This window comes from Heterodontus francisci, chromosome 40 (assembly GCF_036365525.1).
Source record: "Heterodontus francisci isolate sHetFra1 chromosome 40, sHetFra1.hap1, whole genome shotgun sequence".
NCBI lineage: Eukaryota > Metazoa > Chordata > Chondrichthyes > Heterodontiformes > Heterodontidae > Heterodontus > Heterodontus francisci.
The window spans coordinates 20,432,163-20,457,077 of NC_090410.1; the positions used below are offsets into that span (position 1 = coordinate 20,432,163).

Here is a 24,915-nt window from a genome sequence, read left to right on the forward strand (position 1 = left end):
GGATTTCTCCCAAAGGTAAGGCAGGTAATTGGGGAGAACTCCCATAGAAACGAATGGTTTTTATATGTGTGTGCAATTCCTGTCAATTTTTATATCAATAGTATATAGAATTTAAAGCCATTCGATTCAACTGGCCAATGCTGGTATTTATTCTCCACAGGAGCCTCCTCCCACCCCTCTTCGTCTCACTCTATCGACATGCCTTCTATCCTTTCCCCCTCATGTGTTTATCTAACTTCCCCTTAAATGTGTCTATGTTATCTGCCTCAAACACTCCATGTAGGAACATAGGAACATAGGAGCAGGAGTAGGCCATTCAGCCCGTCGAGCCTGCTCTGCCATTCAATTAGATCATGGATGATCATCTGCCTCAATGCCACTTTCCTGTGCTGTCCCCATATCCCTTGATGTCATTAGTATCCTGATATCTATCAATTTCTGTCTTGAACATGCTCAATGATTGAGCTGCAACAGTCCTCTGGGGTAGAGAATTCCAAAAATTCACCTGCCTCTGAGTGAAGAAATTCCTCCTCATCTCAGTCTTAAATGGCCTACCCCTTATTCTGAGACTATGTCCCTTGGTTCTAGACTCACCAGCCAGGGGAAACATCATATTTACATCCTCCCTCTAACGCTCTGCATGAATTTTTAAGTTTCAACAAGATCACCTCTCATTCTTTGAAACTCTAGAGAATATAGACCCAGTTTCCCCAATCTCTCCTCACAAGACAATCCCACCATCGCAGGGATTAGTCTGGTCAACCTCTGTTGCACTCCCTCTATGCAAGTATATCCTTCCTTAGGTAAGGAGACCAAAACTGTACACAATACTCCAGGTGTGGTCTCACCAAGGCCCTATACAATTGCAAAGTTTTGGCATTCCACATTGTAACCACCCTCTGGGTAAAGAAGTTTCTTTTGAATTCAAAAGGTGGTTTGATACAGTGCCATACAACAGACTTGTGAGCAAATTTGTAGCTCATGGAATAAAAGGGACGGTAGCAACATGGATACAAAATTGGCTGTGTGACAGGAGACAAAGAGTAGTGGTTAATGGATGTTTTTTGGGCTGGAGGAAGGTTTGTCGTGGAGTTCCCCAGGGATCAATGTTGGGACCCTTGCTTTTCCTGATATATATTAATGACCTAGACCTTGGTGTACAGGGCACAATTTCAAAGTTTGCAGATGATAAAAAACTTGGAAGCATTGTGAACTATGAGGAGGATAGTGTAGAACTTCAAAAGGACATAGACAAGTTGGTGGAATGGGCAGACAGGTGGCAGATGATGTTCAATGCGGAGAAATGTGAAGTGATTCATTTTGGTAGGAAGAACATGGAGAGACAATATAAAATAAAGGGGACAATTCTAAAGTGGGTGCAGGAGCAGAGGGACCTGGGTGTATATGTGAATAAGTCATTGAAGGTGGCAGGATAGGTTGAGAAAGCAGTTAATAAAGCATACAGTGTCCTGGGTTTTATTAATAGGGTCACAGAGTACAAGAACAAGGAAGTTATGTTGAACGTGTATTAGACACTAGTTCGGCCTCAGCTGCAGTATTGGATCCACTTCTGGGCACCAAACTTGAGGAATGACGTGACAGCATTGGAGAGAGTACAGAAAAGATTCACCAGAATGGTTCAACGGATAAGGAATTTCAGTTATGAAGATAGATTGGAGAAGTTAGGACTGTTTTCCTTGGAGAAGAAAGGCTGAGGGGTCTGGACAGAGTAGATAGAGAGAAACTGTTCCCACTCGTGAAAGGATCGAGAACGAGAGGGCACAGATTTAAAGTATTTGGTAAGAGAAGCAAAAGTGACATGAGGCAAAACTTTTTCACGCAGCGAGTGGTTAAGGCCTGGAATGCGCTGCCTGAGAAAATGGTGGAGCAGGTTCAATTGAAGCATTCAAAAGGGAATTAGACAGTTGTATGAAAAGGAAGAATGTGCAGGGTCATGGAGAGATGGCAGGGGAATGGAACTGAGTGATTGCTCTTTCAGAGAGCAAGTTCAGACACAATGGGCTGAATGGCCTCCTTCTGCACTGTAACAATTCTGTGATTCTGATGTTCTCATGTAGCAAATTAACTGCCATATTCTGTTATGTGGCGTATGTAACAGGATTAGTATAATTAGAAACCTGATTATTGTTAGGCAGGTAGAAACCTGGGAAACATTATGAACTGTTGCATCTGCTGGGGTTAAGTGGCTGGAATGTGAGACGATCACCCAACTAAACCTTGAACCTTGAACCAGTTCTACTGTCATAGTGGCCAAATTTCAGCAACGTGCTCCTCCAAGGCAGCCAAGACAGAGTCTTCGGCTGAAACACTGGTTTACCATGTGTTTAGTGTAAGCCACCATCTTGGTCAAGGAGTTGAACTCAGCACTTGGTATGCCAGCCCTGAGGGTCATTAAACAGCTGATTGCCAATTAAAATGCTTGCTAGTGTTCATTGCTGCACAGCATTTTGATGGCTAGCACTTCAAGTAACACCCTCTCCTAACAGTGACCAGCTGTTTGGGAGTAAATAAGGTGTTGGTAGGGATTTTAAGTGCTACTTAAAGGGATACTCACCATTTCATGGTCATTGCTGTTGGAACTGTGAAGAGGACCTCCGAAACATATCAGGACACTTTCTGGGACACTTTGTCAAGACTTCTCCAAAAATTGAGCAACATTTACTCCAGAAACTCGCTGAGGCCTTCACCTAAAAAGAGTAACTGCTGTGTTACTCCACTTTATAGGAGTCACCAGTAGAGAGGGGCTACTTGGTCACGGGCATCTTGTTTGGGGTTCATTGGTTTGGACGAGGAATAGGAGGATTACATGAAGCCAAACAGAGTAGCAGCAGCTGCTGGAGGAGAGGGGGGAAGGAAAATGAGAAGGATGAGGTGGACTCCTTCACCCCCCCACGCTGTGGATACAGGACATCCCTTCTCCTCTGGACCTCCTCCACCAGGGACTCCAGTGCTACATCCGAGAACCTGTGCACCCTCTCCCTCTGTCCCTGAACCATTCTGCAGTGTGCCACTGTGTGTCAGTCAGAGAACTCTACACTTTCAGTGGAAGTGGCTACGAGGAACCCACATAAACTGCTCCACGAAAATTGTGTCTATTCAGCCCCTGAGTGTTAAACCTGCAGGTTTCAGGTTTAACACCTCCAGGCAAATTCAAATTATGGTCATCAGCAATTAGAACCAAAATTGTATCCTAAATCCACGCTTTCAAACAGGTGTGTCTTATTACCACCACAATCATTTTGCCCACATTTTCACCTTTCATCAAAATAACCTCTATAATCTATGACTATTAGCCGAGGCATAGAGTATAAGAGCAGGGAAAATATGATGGAGCTGTATAAAATGCTAATTAGGCCACAGCTGGAGTACTGTGTACAGTTCTGGGCACCACATTATAGGAAGGATGTGATTGCACTGGAGAGGGTGCAGAGGAGATTCACCAGGAAGTTGCCTAGGCTGGAGCACTTCAGCTATGAAGAGAGACTGGATAGGCTCGAGTTGTTTTCCTTGGAGCAGGGAAAGCTGAGAGGGAACATGATTGAGATTTATGAGGGGCATTGATAGGATAGCTAGAAAGAAACGTTTTACCTTAACGGAGGGGTCAATAACCAGGGGGCATAGATTTAAGGCAAGGGCAGGAGGTTCAGAGAGGAGTTGAGGAAAAACCTTTTCACCCAGAGGGTGGTTAGAATCTGGAACACACTGCCTGAAGGGGTGGTAGAGGCAGGAACCCTCACATTATTTTACAGGTATTTAGATGAGCACTTGAAACGCCATAGCATACAAGGCTACGGGCCAAGAGCGGGAAAATGGGATTAGATTGGATGGGTGCTTGATGGTCGGTGCAGATGCGTTGGACCGAAGGGCTTGTTTCTGTGCTGTATAACTCTATGACTCGATAACTCTATTAATTTGCATACCTCTCAGGTTGCTGATACTAACAGATCTTGGTGTCAGATTTAGGATTTATCTCTCAATGAGGCAACAGCACTAAAACCATGCAGTGGGTCTCTGTAATGTGTTGTCAGTTGGTGGGGCGGTGCTGACTCTCTGCTTTCAAGAGGAATCTGGACTGATTCCTTGACTGGAGCAGACAGTGCGTCATACAGAAGGTTAAGTGGCTTGTGGTCCATGTGACCTTCTGGACTGGTTTCGATCACCTGAGGGGAACTGTCCAGATTATTTTTGCCCGAGTTGGCCCTGGATTTTTCCCCTCTATTTTTTGCGTTTTCCAGGAGATTAAATGCCTGTGAGTGGGGGGGGGGGGAATGGGGGAACAGGAAGTGAGGAAGTGTTTAGTCATGATGCTGCAGCCATTATGGGTGTGGGGCAGGAGAGCTCATCTTTAGCTATCCGTTCTTTTCGTATGTCTGTAAAAATAGCCATTTCCAAACCTCGAGCCCTTGAAATTCAGACAGGACAACCAGCAAATTACAAAATATGTGTGAATAGGACTGAGCTGCCGGGTTTCAAGGACTGAAATTCCAAGGTGGGTTGGACACCACTCTTTGAGGCTCTGTGTTCCATAACACTTTACTCAACGGTAAAGAGACACCAAGCAGTTAAGGAAATCTACCGCGTGTACTCTAGATAGGGGGCGGGTCTCTTAACACTTCATGCAGCGTTCCTGTACCAGTGACTCTCACAGTACCTCCTAACATGCATTAATATGCTACTCATGTACAATCTTTATTGAGTTTAATCTTGCATGCTGAGTCTATGAGGCAATGCAAAGTCATGGGATTTGGGAAAAATTTCATTAAAGTCTCCCAAACTACTTCCATGCTCTTCATTGGCTCCCTTTCACAATTTTACGGACTTTCCATAATTTAACAGGAAAAGTTTATCGTTAAATTGCTTTCCAACCAGTAGCAGGCCAATGGCCCATTCAGTCATCATGCAGGCCAAAGCATCATGCGGAGAAACCATCTGCTGTTCAAGGATCCTTCAGCTGAAGCAAGCTGAATATATATAGACTACAGATACATACAGAAATAACACATTCAGTTCATCACCAGGGCTAGTTACAGGACATCAACACCAGTGCATGTGTGAACATTAATTTTTCAGCTCTACCCATCATTCACAAATACATAGGGATTGCCAATCCTCCAGGATTGCCCTGGAGTGTCCAGGAATAGAACATTAATCTACAGGGAATAATATATAATTATGGTATATTATATTGAATATAATATTTTTTATATTAATCTACAGGATACTGTTGGAAGCAACACCCCAGAGAAAAATCATAGTGATTTATTTGTTATAAAATTATTGGAGTGAAGGGAAAAAATTGCTGCTTGACTTACAATTGCGATGAATCCAATTGGGTAATGAGGAGTCTGTTTGCTTTTCAATTGGTTGTGGGAAGGCAATACAACTGGAGAATGGACCAAAGTGGGAGTATTGGGGTAGGGCAGTTCAAGGCAGGAGGTCTTGTGATGACATTCCAGAAATACATCCAACCAGAGTTGCAATCCTACAAATGCCATCTGTCTCCCCGTGTTCTCCTCCCTGTCTCCCCATCTACCTCCCCCGCCTCTCTCCCCTGTCTAGCTCCCCGTCAGTCTCCCCCATTGATCTACTCCATCCATCTCCCCAACTACCTTCCCTGCCTCTTTCCCTAATCTATCTCCTCTATCTACTTCCCAGTCTATCTCCCCCATCTTCCTCCCCCGTCTACCTCCCCATCTATTTCCCCTGTCTTCCTCCCCCGTCTACCTCCCCGTCTACCTCCCTGTCTACCTCCCTGTCTATCTCCCCTGTCTACCTCCCCCATCTATCTCCCCATTCACCACCCCCACCTAATTCCCCATCTACCTCTTCCACCTCTCTCCCCAAGCTATCTCCTCCACCTATCTCCCCCATGTCTCTCCTCTCCCTGCCTTTCTCCCATCAATCTACCCAACTTATCTTCCCCACATCTCCCTAACTCTCTCTCCTGTCTATCTCCTTGTCCCTCACTCTATGTTTTGTAGTAAGTCTGCATCCATCACATTCTAGATGTCAACACCCTTATTTTTCACAGATGCAATAAATCTTAAAGAGAAGAAACGTCAGGCATTTCATCGCAGATTCTTCTAAGCCTCAGCCTGAAACTTACAAGCAAATTACCTCTCACTGAACTCATCATGTGAATGCCCACACTGAATAACTGAGCAGTGGCCTTAAAGGGAGGGGCCAGATTTGCAGGTGAACATCACAACCATGCTCCAAATCTCACGGCAATAACATGGGGCATTAGTTTGTGATTTCACTTTTCTTTATGCAACACCAGAAAACTGATGGAAATATTTAGGAAAATGTTCACATTCAGTTTAGAAATCTAATCAGACACCACATTCTTGGTGGGTAGCATTGGACTAGACCTTGACTTAAATGTCATAAAACTCTTGACAGATATTTAATTTCTGTCCAAATATATACATCAACATTTAGCAGAGTAGATTAAAGCATTTGCATTGGCAAGTTATTTATCCAGTGCTACGGTATTCTTACAAATTGATGCATTAAATGCGTCAGAAACCCGATGATGTCATATAAATAGCTCCAGTGTGACTATTTGTTAGCAGAGTCAAGAACTGAATGAAGACGGAACAAGAGAGACGGCCATATTTTGAGAAAAGGAAAGGAAGAAAGAATCAGATTGTAACTGTGAGGTAAAGAAGTCACAGTTCCGAATGTTTGTAGTAAACAGGTCATAGAAGCAACTGAATACCTCCTGGGCCCCCTTGCAAGAGGAACAACTGAGCATAAACCAATCAAAGCCACATCCTAAACGGGACATACATGGCCCAGTCTTTAGAAGATAACTTATAGAAATGGGTCATGTACGCCGTCATCCTTATCTCACCCCAGCTGGCAAGTTTGGCTTGATTTCTTTTTTTTAATCATCTTTACCAGGAGCGACTGTGAAAAAAAAAACACTCTCCTGATAGATTTTGCCACTACGAGTCTTCCCTAAGGAAGTAACTGCTGAAAGTTGTGGTACCATCTTAATGTCAAAAATGATACAATATCCACGTTTCCTTTGAAACCGGAAATGAGTAGACTTTCAAAGATGAGCAAACAATGATGTTGAAGATCCAGTGGAGGATGGACCCATTCACAGTGCACAGTGTTGATGAACACATCTAATGGCATTGACCATATTCATCAATGTTATGTTGTTCTCATCAAGAAGAATGAGGACAATAGTGGTGAGTACATTTTGTTTGACTCCAATAGTGCCATCAATCATTGTTGAGTGTCACCTGACCAAGGTGTGTTTTACAGTACAAAGTTTCCTCCTCCATTCCTTTGCCAATGGAGTTACAGCAAACGGCTGTGAATATTTTCATTGTGGCTTCAGGTTTGGAGAGTTCAGAGACTTGGTACTCCAAATCTACTTTATGATATCAAGTCTGGTGTCACAAGTGTGGAGAAAGCCTTCCGCTGATTACCAGACATTTAGGACACTTACCACTAGGGACTGAGATGGAAAGTATTACTAGATGTCTAGGTGCTGAATGCCAACCCCAATCTAGTCCACTCGATATTGACGCATAATTTGAGAAATTCCCACAAACCTAGAAACTGATCAACAGTCAATAGACAACATTTAACCACCGTGACAAGACCACAAAACCAAAAACAGATATTAAAGACCTACCTTTGTTGTAGTGATTTCACACATTGGTGTCAGCTATAACGGTGGGAAACTCTTTATGGGACACTGAAAAGTTATATTTTATATGCACGGAAGGAAGGTTTAACTCTCTGCACATCTCTACTGTGTTTCTCCACTAAAATGATGAGAATTAAATGAAATTCACATGTTTTCCATTCTCCAAATGTTGGCCAAATTCAGGCTGATTTGGTGAAAGATTTTGGTTTCAATGTTCATCTCTGTAAATCTGCATACTTTCCTCACTGACGTGACATTTCCTTCCTCTAATTTCTGGGCTCTTGCAATGAGATTGCTGAATTCTTGTAAATCGAGGGTCACTGTGTACCTTGAGCTAGGAAGCACAGAATTTACTTACTTTGGCCAAATTCCAAGCCACACAGTCCATGACAACTGTCAAAGAGAGGGGACCATCATCTTCTGTGTCTCAGCTGGTGTCCAGAACAATTCTCAGAGCTGAAAGCTCTTGCCGTAATTATTGGATCCTGAGTCTTATTTTGGTACTTTCCAGTTGGACAAATCCAACTTACAACACCACAGGTGAGCAATGGATTAGTTTACAGCCAACTATGATATTGTAAGGTTCACTAACTTCAGATTCACCTGAGGCCATTATCATTATAGCCTTCAATGTACTTTTTCATCTAAAAATAAACCAATGTGTAGCACAGATCAATCAAATGATTCAATCTGGTGTGTACTGGAAGGGAATGAAGCTCACAACGCTGGAATGGTGGTGGTGGGATTAATGTGCTGGTGATGTCACTTGGAGAGAGGGTATTTTATTGTAAATCTCTGCTCAGCATTTTGAACATTTAGCTCCATGGAGATGACCAAAGGCTCGACACGGTATTCATGGCCAACCAATCAGAAACTTTGCTGATAAGATACAGTTGGCGGGAAAATTCAAAATGATAGTCAATCATTTTTCTGATTATTTAATTTGAACTTCATGGAACCAGGGAATGAATGTCTCAGGGAATGAAAAAGACAACAGTTTGGAGGCAATGGTTCTCACTTCTACTCTACAGCAGGTGGTTCATGAGTCTGTCAGCAGCTGTATGGAACCGTGTTATTTCTGAGCAAGCAGGTTTCAGGCAGGCATGCAGGCAGGCAGGTGGCCTCTCGGACCGACAGTTGACACCTACTTATTGCAGGGGCAGGAACAAAGACCACAGCATTTGCCCAGATCCGACAGATTTTTTTCTGCTTCTTTCATGTCCTTATTGATTTGATCCATTCCCTCTTCAATCCTCTCCAGTTGCTCTGAATGAGGAAGACAGTTAGTTTCCACAGACGCCGACAACAAACGAGCAGGGGATCAGTGAACCCCCCAAACTGATCAGGGTTGAACCGGGTAATTGCAAAGTGGGGTACAGGTGCTCTTAGAGAAGCTTCAGGATACTGGGCATTCATGTCCCCAATTGGCACCCATACCACGCTTTACACCAGCCCCATTCAGTGTGGGATTCCCTCATCCCTCTGAAGAACTACATACTTGTTGAGTGAAGGAAAAGAGAGAAACAGAGAGACAAAAAAACAGTACAACATGGACACAGGAATTTGTCACAGAACCCTGACTCAACGGGACCAGTGCAGGCCCATGAGGTGCCTTTGAATGCCAATACCTACTTGGCGCAGGGGCAAACGCAAAGGCCACAGCACTTTGCCATGTCTGATAAATTTTTCTCTGCCTCCTTCATGTCTTGGTTGATCTGGTCCATGCCCTCCTCAACACGATCAAGTTGTTCTAGTCAGAACAGAAGCAAAGGAGTTGAGTTTCAAGAAAAAAAGATATCGGGGGCAAAACAGCATTGAGAAAGACTTGGAAAGTTTGTTGTGGGGCCAATACTCCAAATTAGTGACAGAACTACTCGCATCCAGTTACCTTTAGATCTGAAAGATTGTAGATTTGATACTAAAATGTTATTGAATAAACAGTGGCACCCCATAATTAGGATAATTGTCACTTGAACTTGTGTGCTTTTATCCTTCCCAACTTTCCCATATTCTGCCACTTCTCTCTTTAACTAGTTGGATACATGTCATCACTCAGGGACAAGCTGCAATGCTCCAGGACATGACTAACTCCATAGATGCTGTTGCATTGCTCCTGAGCCAGTCCACCATGCGACAAGATTGATTAGCCTGCGAAAGGGCCACCCCACCCCACCTCCTTCCATCCCTGAGAGCTGACTTAAAATTAAAATGTAATCATGACAATGTATGACCGTAGGTTTGCACCTGCACAGGTTCAAGTTCCCAACCTCAACTGTGCAATCAGAGGTGATACTGAATAGAAAGCAGTTGTCTCTCCGCAGTGTGCGGGGGGGGGGGGGGCGGGGCGGGTGCGGTGGATATTGTCAAGGATGGCACCATGCTTGGTTTAGGAGTGTCATATCATGCAGGATGGTCTAACATAAACCGAAAGGAAGTTGAAGGATGGCAAGAGGGGAATTTAACAATTCTGGGTGAGATTGATTACAAGGAATTTGACTGAGGGTTTTCAAACAATGAGCTATTATAATGGAACTCGAGATGAGATTTTCATTGCAGTCACAACTCACATAATATATAGAACAGTTACCTGTAGCAAAAGAAATCAAGTCTGAGCTTTCATCCGGACGATGCACCTCATGATTAGCCTATTGGTGAGATATTTAATCAGAACCAAGGAGTTCTCATGAAGTGTCTCATCCCAAGTGATAAGTTAACTTTTTCCTTCAGATAGTAACTGACCTGCTGTGCATTTCCAATTATTTCTGATTTGATTTTAGATTTCCAGGATTCACAGCTTTTCTTTTCACCTTTGACCTCTTGTCCGCTTATCTGTGCTGTGGGTGTCATGGCTGCCCATCAGCTGGGACTTGCCACTTAAGTTCCACAAGAGGGCGAATTTGTGACACTCTCATGGGTAAATGATTGGGAGTAAATTCGTATTGGACCATAACCGTATTCTATATTTTACTAATGAAGAATCTCAGTCTGGGGCTGAAGTTAGACTCAATGGGGTTACTTTGCATGTAAAACTGGTTGAGTGAATTAGCTCCCTGTTATATAACCTTCCTGATTTTAATTTTCAGTGAAATCTATGAAAAAATACCCCAATTTCCCTGGAATACACAATGTAGAAATCAGCCAGGGTTCCTGGTCCCGATCCAATGACACCTGCTGGAAAACACTGGATATGTGGATGTCTGGTGAAGGCGGGATCAGATGTTCTGTCTTTATTAATTGATCAGCCTACCAGCATGCAAGCCTAGATTTTTCTACCAACATTGTTTTATAAACGGATTAATGTTGGTGTTAAAATAACGCTCATTGGGAAATGTCGGGTGTCATTGCCTAGCTTCTCATATGAGGTATGGAAACTGAGGTGACAGGTCTAAAGGAGACTCCATGTAGGTGGAACTATAACCCAGCAAAGGGTCATAATCTTCAAGGGAGAGACAGAAGCAAAAAAAAACCTGAAAAAGCCAAGAATAAATTGAAAAAAATCCTTTAGAAGTCCCACCACTATCTGTGCCTCTGTTTATTAAATAACACGGGGCAATGTAACCAATTGCAATGCTGTATCTAGTAATTTAATCAATATTCAGATGTATCATTTTTATTTTTCATTTTCTTCCATTTCTGAACATAGACAGCAAAATTAATAACTTCCTTTAACTCAAAAATGATCAAACAAAATTTTCCATAGTATTAATGCATGAAATGTGCTGGGTATTTGATATAAGCCCAAGAAAAACACTTTCACCTTTTTTCCCTATAACTCATAATTTACAAGTAATAACAGGAAACATTTTGAAGCTATTATGTTGCATGGCAGGCACTGAGAAAGGATAATTGTGGACCATTTACAATCAATAAATCTCTTTATAGAGCAACATTACTGTTTCTTTTATAACTTGCACCATTTTCTAGCCAAGTTTGAACAAGGAGATGGAGCTGGTTGGAGTTTAGTTTTGGTGGGCAAGAAACTGGTTCATTTCTTTATCTGTGTTTGTCTACCAAGGACTTGTCTTCTCAAGGACTCATGTCTCCACATAGCTCAGCAGGCTGACAATGATCATAAGGACTTCCGACCAACTCAATGGGCCTTGGCCTGTCAACAGAGGAGGCAACCTTTTATTTTAGATTTTTTAGATTTAGAGATACAGCACTGAAACAGGCCCTTCGGCCCACCGAGTCTGTGCCGACCGTTAACCACCCATTTATTTATACTAATCCTACACTAATTCCATATTCCTACCACATCCTCACCTGTCCCTATATTGCCCTGCCACCTACCTATACTAGTGACAATTTAAAATGTCCAATTCACCTATCAACCTGCAAGTCTTTTGGCATGTGGGAGGAAACCGGAGCACCTGGAGGAAACCCACGCAGACACAGGGAGAACTTGCAAACTCCACACAGGCAGTACCCGGAATTGAACCCGGGTCCCTGGAGCTGTAAGGCTGCGGTGCTAACCACTGCGCCACTGTGCCGCCCTTTCATTGAGTTGAATTGAGCTAATCCCTTCTTGTTCATCTTCAGTGGCCCTCCATCTCCCCCTCACCCTCTTCCCCCCCCCCAAAAAAAAACATTCCACCACTCAGACCATCCCATTCAGCAAACTTGGTTAACAAAACCTCATTACACACTGCTGGGTGACAATGAAAGTTTGGGCCCATCTTTCAGCCAGCCAATGCATTTCCCTTTTGTCCCACAAGGTGCAGAAAACTGTTTCATTGAGTGCTCAAAACCACATTTCTTTTTCTCTGACGTTTTCTCTCTCTCTCCTTCCAAGAGATATATTCTCATAATGCACCTGGGGAAGAATAAGATGGTTCTCTCATTATCCATTGAAGGATAGCCTTATGCACTTTGCCTGCTCATTGACTCTTGCCCAGGTATCCAATATCAAATTACACCATCTTCTGTGTAGTAATCCACTTGCACTTGTAAATTTTTATGAACTGGTGGTCTACCAGTCATATTGTTTCTGATCACAGAAACATTAGCAATTGTATAAAAGTTCTTGTCCTAATTCATATCTCCTTCCCAATTGGTGCAAGCAGCACAGCAGTACAATATTCTTCCATAGGAAAATGACTGGGATAAAATTAAGGGAGCAATTTTTTGAGTATATATAGGGGTGTAGTGACCTTGCCCACTGACACTCCATATCCAAACAATCAATCCACCCTACTCCTGAAAGTTGCCAACACCAAACCAAAATAGCAACCTCCTGGAAACTGGTCGAACATGTTGCCAAATCACAAGCAGCTGGCGTCTGTTTTTGTTTCATTCATACTGGCTTTGGGTTCAGTCAACAGGCTCTTAATTTTACACTGATGGAATTAATTTGGTCGCTCTGGATTTCAAGAATCGGTAGCTAGCTGCAGAAGCTAGGAGCCAGGGTAACGTTTAAAGCTATTTAAAGGAAAGAAGTTACAGTGTTGTAAATCTCCTGATTTGATTATAACATTGAGCTTTCCAAAAGAATGCTTTCAACAATATAATTTTGCAACTGAGAGGTACTGACTGTTATCCCCTTAGTTTGGAGCCTTGCTCATGGTGAGTTTGATCAGAAAAACCTTCCATCGGGAGAACTCAGGTCAGATCCATTGGTTTGCAGTGACTGAAGAAGATAAATTTAAATCTTAACACATGAGATTCTGGGATTTTTATGCAGTGTTGTGGGGATCATGTTCACAATTCCATCCCACACAGCGGTTGGGAAACTATTGGAAAAAATTCTGAGGGACAGGATTAATCTCCACTTGGAGAGGCAGGGATTAATCAGGGATAGTCAGCATGGCTTTGTCAGGGGGAGCTCGTGTCTAACCAATTTGATTGAATTTTTCGAGGAGGTGACTAGATGTGTAGATGAGGGTAAAGCAGTTGATGTAGTCTACATGGACTTCAGTAAGGCTTTTGATAAGGTCCTGCATGAGAAATCGGGTAAGAAGGTAAAAGCCCATGGGATGCAGGGTAATTTGGCAAATTGGATCCAAAATTGGCTTAGCGGCAGGAGGCAGAGGGTGATGGTCGAGAGTTGTTTTTGCGATTGGAAGCCTGTGACCAGCGGTGTACCACAGGGATCGGTGCTGGGACCCTGGCTGTTTGTAGTGTACATTAATGATTTAGACGTGAATATAGGAGGTATGATCAGTAAGTTCACAGATGACACGAAAATTGGTGGTGTCGTAAATAGTGAGGAGGAAAGCCTTAGATTACAGGACGATATAGATGGGCTGGTAAAATGGGCAGAGCAGTGGCAGATGGAATTTAATCCTGAGAAGTGTGAGGTGATGCAATTTGGGAGGACTAATAAGGCAAGGGAATATACAATGGATGGTAGGACCCTAGGAAGTACAGGGGGACCTTGGTGAACTTGTCCATAGATCACTGAAGGCAGCAGCAAGGTAGATAAGGTGGTTCGGAAGGCAAATGGGATACTTGCCTTTATTATACTATGCCTCTATGCCGAGGCATAGAGGTCATGATGGAGCTGTATAAAACGCTAGTTAGGCCACAGCTGGAGTACTGTGTACAGTTCTGGTCGCCACACTATGGGAAGGATGTGATTGCACTGGAGAGGGTGCAGAGGAGATTCAACAGGATGTTGCCTGGGCTGGAGCATTTCAGCTATGAAGAGAGACTGGATAGGCTGGGGTTATTTTGCTTAGAGCACAGAAGGCTGAGGGGGGATCTGATTGAGGTATACAAAATTATGAGGGGCATAGATAGGGTAGATAGGAAGAAACCTTTTCCCTTAGCAGAGGTGTCATTAATGAGGGGGCATAGATATAAGGTAAGGGGCAGGAGGTTTAGAGTGGATTTGAGGAAAAAGAATTTCACCCAGAGGGTGGTTGAAATCTGGGGTAGAGGCAGGTATCCTCACAACATTTAAGAAGTATTTAGATGAGCACTTGAAATGTCATAGCATACAAGGCTATGGGCCAAGTGCTGGAAAATGGGATTAGAATAGGCGCTTGATGGCTGGCACGGACATGACGGGCCAAAGGGCCTGTTTCTGTGCTGTATAACTCTATGACTCTATCCATGCCTGGACTAATAATCTAGAGAACATGAGTTCAAACCGCACCATGTGTGAGAATTTGCACTTAGTTTGAAAAAAATCTTGAAATAAAAAGTTGGCATCAGTAAAAATGGTCGTGAAGCTGTCGGATTGTCACAAATACACAACTAGTTCAATCATATTCTTTAGGGAAGTAAACCAGCCATCCTTCCCCGGCCTATATGTGACTCCAGTCCTACATCAACATGATTGACTCTCAACTGCCCTGTAGTTGTATCAAACTGGTGCAAAGAATACAGAGTATAGCACTTCAAAGGGGAAGGGTCGCCATCACCTTCTCAGGGCAACTAGGGATGGGCAGAGCAGCCTTGCCAGTAATGCCCACATCCCAAGAACAAATTTTAAAAACTGAAACTGTAAAATAAAAATCATTCCATATTGTTATGGCCCAGGGATTAGGATGTAGTGTTGTGGAGGCAGATTGAAGAGTAGGATGGCTGGTTATTCTGTGTGTGATGGGGATGCCTGTGGAATATATCACAACACATCCACCGCAATATCACAGGTATCTGAAAACTCAATGACCTACGTCAAGATCCCAAAATAATGCAGCAGATTTGGGACATTGGGGAGCAATTGCAGCTTCATTCTTGCTGCCCCATCTTAGATGGATTTAGCCACTGAGCCAAAACTAAATTCTAACTTTTAGCAACATATGAGCAATAAGATAATGGTTTCCTTGTGCGAGTGTTGCAACATCGCTGAGCACCACAACCCCTCCCACCCTCACCGTCCCACAGTGGGCTGCTGCCTCAGTCTAAACTCAGAAGAATCAGCAATGTGCAGTGTGGTTGATCACTTGGTAATATTGCCCCTTCTATCTCCCAATATGTACCCATGAGTGTTCTCTGAAATCCACTTACCTCCTTGTTCATCCAGCATGACAAGAGTCCTGATCCCAGCATCTTTGCTCTGTTTGAGGTGATAAGAAAAAAGAACATGAGAGGGACAGAATCGGAATAATTCAGGATGGAAGAGCTACAATTGTCAGCTGTCGTCTGTATATCAATAACCCCATCCTTTAACACCCCGTTCGGTAGATTCCTGATAAGCATATAACCAATGCGTGCTAGAATACTGCAGATCAATATTAAGAGTTCCACTAACTACATATAAAACATGCTACAAGCTCTGAAGAATTAAGTTTCATTGACTATTCACCTCACAGCACTGCTTCACATCAAACTTGGACTTCTTTCTCCAATCATGTTGTCAACATTACTGGGTAAGTGTCCACATCACCATTTTATCTGGTTTGAAAAGCACAGAACCCATCACCATGTTTGGGACTCTCCACAGATGTAGTTTCCATTTGCTTGACGTACAGTGCATTCCCTGTAGAGCAATACACTCACGTACCTAAATTAAGATCCAAGTGAGGTGGCATTTAGCCAGCTAAAGCTATATAGTTTACCAGCACAGAGTGCCAGTAGGTTTTCTGTAATCCTACCTGTTGGAGCATGATCTTGAAGGGTTACTTCCAGTTCAGTGGGAAGACCCCCAGGCTCCATCAATGAACCATGTTAATTAGTCAATCAGCAACAGTGCCCAGAGTACTGCAGATTGACTCTTGTGTCTGACTACTGAGGGTGTCATAGAAATTTGACTTAATTCCATTTTCCAATGACCACACCTGCCACCTTGAACCCAAAGAACCACCTCCCCCACCCGCCACCAGAGTATAGACCTGACCTGGTACAGAGCATAGACCTAGCTATCTATTCATGTACTTCTTTCTCAATTTATTTTGTATTCATTGGGATATGAGCTTGGCTGGCAAGGCCAGCATTTATTGCCCTTCAGCAGGTAGTGGTGAGGCACCTACAACTGAGTGGCTTGCTGGGCCATTTCAGAGGGCAGTTAAGAGTCAACCACATTGCTGTGGGTCTAGAGATACATGTAGGCCAGACAAGGACAGCAGATTCCTCCCCAGAAAAACATTAGTGAACCAGATATTTTTTCAACAACAATCCAGCCAGTTCATGATTATTATTAACAAGACTAACATTTTATTCCAGATTTATTAATTAACTGAATTAAAATTGCCCCAGTGGAACTTGAACCCATTTTTCCCAGAGCATTCATTCAGGCTTGCTAATTCACTAGCCCAGTAACGCTACCACCACACTACTGTCCCATTTAAACAGCAAGCTGCTACGAAACTGTGTTACTTTCCAAACAACCGAGAGGGTTGGAAAGTGGCCTTTTTTTCTCTTGAGATACCTTGGGGAAGAATACCATTAAGGTTACAAAGACTAAAAGATGAACTGACAAGAAATCATGAACTACAAAGTTGGGTTCTAAAGGTTGCTGGAGGAAGAACAGATCAAGCAAGGGAGGGAAGGAATTCCACAGCCTTTAGGTCATGGAAAAGAAGTGAGAGTCCAGTCCCTGTTCCTCTATAAAACATCAACCAGCCAGGAGAAAACAAGTAGCTGAAATGATTATTTAAGAAGAACCAATTGCCTGGTGATATTTAATCAGTTGAGCTTTGAAAAGTTCAACATTTCAGCAATTTATTCTGCCTGGCAACTGATTAGACAGTGAAGTTGGATGGGGCTAATAGGGAACTGGTTTGTATAGGAAGTGATAAGGGAGTGTCATTGTACTCTGAACTATTCAGACCACTTCAGAATTCAGCTGGAAAAGTGAAATGACACACAGGGCACTGGAGCCAAGGTGTGATCTACTTATGGAATATTATCTAGTAATCTTTGGGCTCCAGTCTCCCATGCAGGAAACTACCCATTAAAGATCCAATTCTACTGTCTGTGTTCTGACCCCATACAGATTATGAATTTTAATCAGTCAATTTATTTCCTCTACTTTCTTCAGTGTTTTTAATGACTTAGGAGAGTGGGACAATGCAATGGAGGGGACTTTTTCATCGATGCCTGTCAATCCTGCTTTGTGATGTGGGAAGTCCGTGACGCTTCCAGCATTCCGGGCGACTACATCTGCAGGAAGTGTACCCAGTTGCAGCTCCTCACAGACCGCATGGATCGGTTGGAGCAGCAACGGGATGCACTTAGGAGCATGCAGGTGGCGGAAAGCGTCATAGACAGGAGTTTTAGAGAAGGTGCAGGAAGATAGATGGGTGACCGCTAGAAGGGGCAGGCAGTCAGTGCAGGAATCCCCTGTGGCTATCCCCCTCTCTAACAAGTATACCGTTTTGGATACTGTTGGGGGGGATGGCCTATCAGGGGAAAACAGCAGCAGTCAGAGCAGTGGCACCACGGCTGGCACTGTTGTTCAGCAGGGAGGGACAAAGTGCAGAAGAGCAATAGTTATAGGGGACTCTATAGTCAGGGGCACAGATAGGTGCTTCTGTGGACGTGAAAGAGACTCCAGGAAGGTATGTTGCCTCCCAGGTGCCAGGGTCACGGATGTCTCTGAACGGACAGAGGGCATTCTGAAGGGGGAGGGTGAACAGCCAGAGGTTGTGGTACACATCGGTACCAAAGACATAGGCAGGAAGAGTGATGAGGTCCTGCAGGGGGAGTTTAGGGAGTTAGGTAGTAAGTTAAAAAACAGGACCTCTAGGGTTGTATTCTCTGGATTACTCCCTGTGCCACGGGCAAGTGAGGCTAGAAATAGGAAGATAGTGCAGCTAAACACGTGGCTGAGCAGCTGGTGTAGAAGGGAGGGTTTCAGATATCTGGACCATTGGGCTCTCTTCAGGGACAGATGGGACCTGTACAAGAAGGACCGGTTGCATCTAAACTGGAAGGGCACTAATATCCTGGCTGCAAGGTTTGCTAGCGTCTCTCGGGAGGGTTTAAACTAGTGTGGCAGGGGGTTGGGAACCAGAGCAGTAGGATAGCTAGTGAAGTAAATGAGGAGGACATAGTAAATAAGGCCAGTAGGACTAAGAGGAAGAGCAGGCAGGGAGATGTTGCTGAGCACAGCGGGACTGGAGGTCGAAGTGCATTTGTTTCAATGCGAGAAGTATAACAGGTAAGGCAGATGAACTCAGAGCTTGGATTAGTACTTGGAAATATGATGTTGTTGCTATTACAGAGACTTAGTTGAGGGAAGGGCAGGATTGGCAGCTAAATGTTCCAGGCTTTAGAAGCTTCAGGCGGGATAGAGGGGGATGTAAAAGGGGTGGGGGAGTTGCATTACTGGTTAAGGAGAATATCACAGCTGTACTGCGGGAGGACACCTCAGAGAGGTCATGCAGCGAGGCAATATGGGTGGAGCTCAGGAATAGGAAGGGTGCAGTCACGATGTTGGGGGTTTACTACAGGCCTCCCAAAAGCCAGCGGGCGGTAGAGGAGCAGATATGTAGACAGATTTTGGAAAGATGTAAAGGTAACAGGGTTGTAGTGGTGGGTGATTTTAACTTCCCCAATATTGACTGGGACTCACTTAGTGCTAGGGGCTTGGATGGGGCAGAATTTGTGAGGAGCATCCAGGAGGGCTTCTTGAAACAGTATGTAGATAGTCCAACTAGGGATGGGGCCATTCTGGACCTGGTATTGGGGAATGAGCCCGGCCAGGTGGTCGAAGTTTCAGTGGGGGAGCATTTCGGGAGCAGTGACCATAATTCCATAAGTTTTAAGGTACTTGTGGATAAGGATAAGAATAGTCCTCGGGTGAAGGTGCTAAATTGGGGGAAGGCTAATTATAGCAATATTAGGCAGGAACTGAAGAATTTAGATTGGGGGCAGCTGTTTGAGGGTAAATCAACATCTGACATGTGGGAATCTTTCAAATGTCAGCTGATTAGAATCCAGGACCAGCATGTTCCTATGAGGAAGAAAGACAAGTTTGGCAAGTTTCGGGAAGCTTGGATAACACGGGATATTGTGAGCCTAGTCAAAAAGAAAAAGGAAGCATTTGTAAGGGCTGGAAGGCTAGGAACAGATGAAGCACTTGAGGAATATAAAGACAGTAGGAAGGAACTTAAGCAAGGAGTTAGGAGGGCTGAAAGGGGTCATGAAAAGTCATTAGCAGACAGGATTAAGGAAAATCCCAAGGCTTTTTATACATATATAAAGAGCAAGAGGGTAACCAGGGAAAGGGTTGGCCCACTCAAGGACAGAGATGGGAATCTATGCGTAGAGCCAGAGGAAATGGGTGAGGTGCTAAATGAGTACTTTGCAGCAGTATTCACCAAGGAGAAGGACTTGGTGGATGATGAGCCTAGGGAAGGGAGTGCAGATAGTCTCAGTCATCTCATTATCAAAAAGGAGGAGGTGTTGGGTGTCTTGCAAAGCATTAAGGTAGATAGGTCCCCAGGGCCTGATGGGATCTACCCCAGAATACTGAGGGAGGCAAGGGAAAAAATTGCTGGGGCCTAGATAGAAATCTTTGCATCCTCATTGGCTACAGGTGAGGTCCCAGAGGACTGGAGAATAGCCAGTGTTGTTCCTTTGTTCAAGAAGGGTGGGAAGGATAATACAGGAAATTATAGGCCGGTGAGCCTTACGTCAGTGGTAGGGAAACTATTAGAGAGGATTCTTCGGGACAGGATTTACTCCCATTTGGAAACAAACAAACTGATTAGCGAGAGACAGCATGGTTTTATGAAGGGGAGGTCGTGTCTTACTAATTTGATTGACTTTTTTGAGGAAGTGACGAAGATGATTGATGAGGGAAGGCCGGTGGATGTTGTCTATATGGACTTTAGTAAAGCCTTTGACAAGGTCTCGCATGGCAGACTGGTGCAAAAGGTGAAGTCACACGGGATCAGAGGTGAGTTGGCAAGATGGATACAGAACTGGCTCAGTCACAGAAGACAGAGGGTAACAGTGGATGGGTGTTTTTCTGAATGGAGGGATGTGACTAGTGGTGTTCCGCAGGGATCAGTGCTGGGACCTTTGCTGTTTGTAGTATATATAAATAATTTGGAGGAAAATGTAGCTGGTCTGATTAGTAAGTTTGCGGACAACACAAAGGTTGGTGGAGTTGCGGATAATGATGAGGATTGTCAGAGGACACAGCAGGATATAGATCGGTTGGAGACTTGGGCAGAGAAATGGCAGATGGAGTTTAATCCGGACAAATGTGAGGTAATGCGTTTTGGAAGGTCTAATGCAGGTGGGAGGTATACAGTAAATGGCAGAACCCTTAGGAGTATTGACAGGCAGAGAGATCTGGTCGTACAGGTCCACAGGTCAGTGAAAGTGGCAACGCAGGTGGATAAGGTAGTCAAGAAGGCATACGGCATGCTTGCCTTCATCGGTCGGGGCATAGAGTATAAAAATTGGCAAGTCATGTTGCAGCTGTACAGAACCTTAGTTAGGCCACACTTAGAATATTGCGTACAATTCTGGTCGCCACACTACCAGAAGGATGTGGAGGCTTTGGAGAGGGTACAGAGGAGGTTTACCAGGATGTTGCCTGGTCTGGAGGGCATTAGCTATGAGGAGAGGTTGGAAAAACTCGGATTGTTTTCACTGGAACAATGGAGGTGGAGGGGCGACATGATAGAAGTTTACAAAGTTATGAGCGGCATGGACAGAGTGGATAGTCAGAAGCTTTTTCCCAGGGTGGAAGAGTCAGTTACTAGGGGATATAGGTTTAAGGTGCGAGGGGCAAAGTTTAGAGGGGATGTGCGAGGCAAGTTTTTTACACAGAGGGTGGTGAGTGCTGGAATTTGCTGCCAGGGGAGGTGGTGGAAGCAGATACGATAGCGACGTTTAAGAGACATCTTGACAAATATATGAACAGGAAGGGAATAGAGGGATATGGGCCTGGAAGTGCAGAAGGTGTTAGTTTCGGCAGGCATCAAGATCGGCGCAGGCTTGGAGGGCCGAATGGCCAGTTCCTGTGCTGTACTGTTCTTTGTTCTTTGTGATCGGTAATCGATGATCGGCAGGACTAGTTCTACCAGCTCCAACCCTTATTGATACACTGCCTCATCCTGGAGTGTAGGAAGGTGTAGCTAATCTGCATGTGACTGCTCACAATAGCAGTAGTGCAAAATCAATCAGACAGATTTTTACACTAACCCAGGAGAGAATGTTTTCTGCATTTAAGTCTAAGTGATGGTCGGGCAGGGGAGAAAGGTCATGGATTAACTCCTTTTGCACAATCTTAAATATCAAACTACACCCTGCTTCGATCAGACAAGAACTGGCCAAAACCACTCAATGGCCAGGATTTTACTGAGCTCCTGACGCCAGCCTCCGTGGCGGAGGTGGCCGGAAGACAGTGCTGGCAGTGGCCTGTCACGGAGTCCAACGCTGGGAGCACTGGGCCCGATCACCCCGGCAATGGCGAGGCTCTGTGGCAGCCCCCCCGCCGCTGGGTGATGGGACCTTGCTTTCCATATTTAAATTAATTAAATGAATATATTTGAATACAATAAGCACCTATCTTATGTTCTGCCCAGGATCTTCTGAGCAGCAGCCAGCACTCACGCGCCATCACTTTCCTGTTCAGAGAAAGCTGGTGCCACCGAGGTGGGAAAGGGGGGAGCTTAGCATTGTTAGAGCTGTTGTGGGGGGGGGGGGGGAATGGGTTCCGTTTGCCATTACTAGTGTAGGGGAGGGGGGGAAGGGGTGACCTGTGCACTTTGATCTGGGGTGGGAGGTCAAGTATTGCAGGTAAATGTTTTTTGGGGAGGGCGGGGAGAGGGCAACTAATGCATTTAAATGTTATTGGGGCGGGAAGGGGTGATAGTTTTTTGCGTGGTACATTGTCGGTGCGGGGGGTGGGGGGTGATTGGACTTTAAAAATTTTAATAAGCCGACAGGGCTGGCTGCCCTTTAAAAATGGCACCAGCTCCTGCGCACAGGCATTGCCATTGCCGTCATCGCAAAACCCGCCCCCTCCATGTGATTGGGGCTGGGGAGGGTCGGGCCGACTGGCACATTATCCTGGGCCGCTGCGAGGTAGATCACGCCGGCATGGCGGCACGTGGCAGCACATGCGGGCCGCCATTTTTCTCACCCGCTGCCAGGAGCAGTGGCGAGAGAAGAAAATCCAGCCCAGTGCGATCAAGCAGGTTCAAGTATTAATCAAGGATTGTATGGACCTGTGTCTCCTGGTAGAGCAACTGAATGTCTCTGAGACTGCAGTCTGATCACAGCACTCCTTCCGTATGGCTCAGTGGGTAGTACTCTTGGGTTAGAAGGTTGTGCGATCAAGTCCCACTCCAGCGACTTGAGCACATCATCCAGGGCTGACACTCCAGTGAAGTACTGAAGGAGTGCTACACTGTCAGAGGTGCCATCTTTTGGATGAAACATTAAACTAAAGCCCTGTCTTCCCTCGCAGGTTGATGTAAAAGATTCCATGGCACTATTTCGAAGATGAGCAGGAGAGTTCTCCACCGTGCCCGGGCCAATATTTATCCCTCAAGCAACGTCACTAAAAACAGATTATCTGGTTATTATCACACAGCTTTTTTGTGGGATCTTGCTGTTGTTATAATTCTTAGCTTTTTTTCTCAGGAAGAATGCGGTGTGCCTTTAAGGCTGGGAAAAGGAGCCGTACTGCTTTAAGGCAGCAGGCTCCAGAAGTTGAGTCAAAGAATGCATTTTCGTTGGCCTGGATACAACCACTCGGCCTGAGTATCAAGAGATACATTTGTTACAATTTAATTTTGAACTGGTTTATAGTGCAAACAAACTGTTATAATGGAGGACACAGACAGACAGCTGCATGTTAGCACCTGAAAGGAGAGCTCTCAGACCATTTAAACTAAAGGAAGAGAATTTAGTCTGTTTATTTATTATTCTCTCAAAATTTGAAAATGCCAAGCCAAAACAGAGATTTCTGAGAATTTAAACTGAAGGAAGGGAAGTTAGACTGTGACAATCTTTTTTCCCTCAAAAAGTTCAAAAGCCAAATTGATTCATTAAAAAGTCTTTGCAAGTTGTTAATTGTAGAAATTCAGCACTGGAGAAGGAAAGCAACAATTTTGAATTCTGGATTAGACTACAGACTGTTCTACTGTTAACAACCTTTTTCCCCTTCGGACGGCTGTGAGAACTTCAAGCAACCTTGGACTGTATCATATCTGGCAGAAGCGTAAATTTGCAAGGACTTTAATTTTTTCTATTTTAACTGTTGTTTATATCTTAGTCGTGTTTAAGAATTTAGTTTTTCTAACTGAACAGTTAATTTGTTGATTTAAAGACACCTGGTTCGGTTAGCTTTATTCGGGGGTTAATAGATGGTACAATTTGGCTGGGTCTTTCTTTAATTTGGAAAGTTTAAAATGATATGTTAGGCGATCTGTGGAGGGACGGGATTGAAATAATAGTGTGTTTTTCCCACCACAATCAGAATCGTATATTTTGAGTGGGGGCTTTGACTGGAGCGGTCAGTCGTAACACTGTGCACAAGTTGGCTGCTGCATTTTCTACATTACAATAATGCCTGAACTTCAAAAGTGCTTTGAGGCATTCTGACGTTGCAAAAAGTGCAATATAAATATAAGCTTTTTTCTTTTGTATATCCCTGCTCAGGGGCTGGATACTAAACCACGAGTCTCCAAGTCCCTCACAACATAGCAACCTCTGGCCTCGGTCAAATGGACACAAGAAATCGGAGCAGGAGCAGCCCATTCGGCCCCTCGAGCCTGCTCCACCATTCAATAAGATCATGGCTGATCTGATTGTGGACTTATATCCACTTTGTTGCCTGCCCCCCGTAACCCTTGACTTCCTTGTAGATCAAAAATCTGTCTAACTCAGCCTTGAACATATTCAGTGACCCAGCCTCCACTGTTCTCTGCGGTAGAGAATGCCAAAGATTAACAACCCTCTGAGAGAAGGAATTCCTCCTTAACTCCGTCTTAAAAGGGAGACCCCTCATTCTGAAACTATGCCCCCTAGTTCTAGATTCCCCCACGAGGGGAAACATCCTCTCAGCATCTACCCTGTCAAGCACCACCACCTCCCCATCATTCCAACAGTAATGTTGTTGAACATCGGTGGGCTCCATTAGGTTTCCCATTCTCTCTGCACATCAGAGGGACATTGATTGATTGACAATATAGCCTAATATCACCTGCTTGCCCTCAGATCACACCATGACTGTACTCCAGGTGATTTCATTCAGTCAACGTGCTTTAGATATTGGCTGTTTTTCATTCCTTGCATAAAACCCTCAGTTAAAAAGGGAGCAAAGGATAGACCGAATAATTACAGGCCAGTCAATCTAACCTCAGTGGTGG

At 44.3% G+C, this 24,915-nt stretch overlaps 1 protein-coding gene across 3 annotated transcripts in view; it reads right to left on the reverse strand.

The window, feature by feature from the left end:
• LOC137353135 (synaptosomal-associated protein 25-like) overlaps positions 1–24,915 on the reverse strand; it is a 312,851-nt gene that overhangs the window by 12,605 nt on the left and 275,331 nt on the right. For all 3 annotated transcript variants that reach the window (XM_068019166.1, XM_068019167.1, XM_068019165.1), the window contains 2 exons: positions 15,644–15,692; positions 9,323–9,440 (listed from right to left, as the gene is read on the reverse strand). In XM_068019166.1, coding sequence (XP_067875267.1) covers positions 9,323–9,440; positions 15,644–15,692 — 167 coding nt within the window. The remainder of the gene's footprint in view (positions 1–9,322; positions 9,441–15,643; positions 15,693–24,915) is intronic.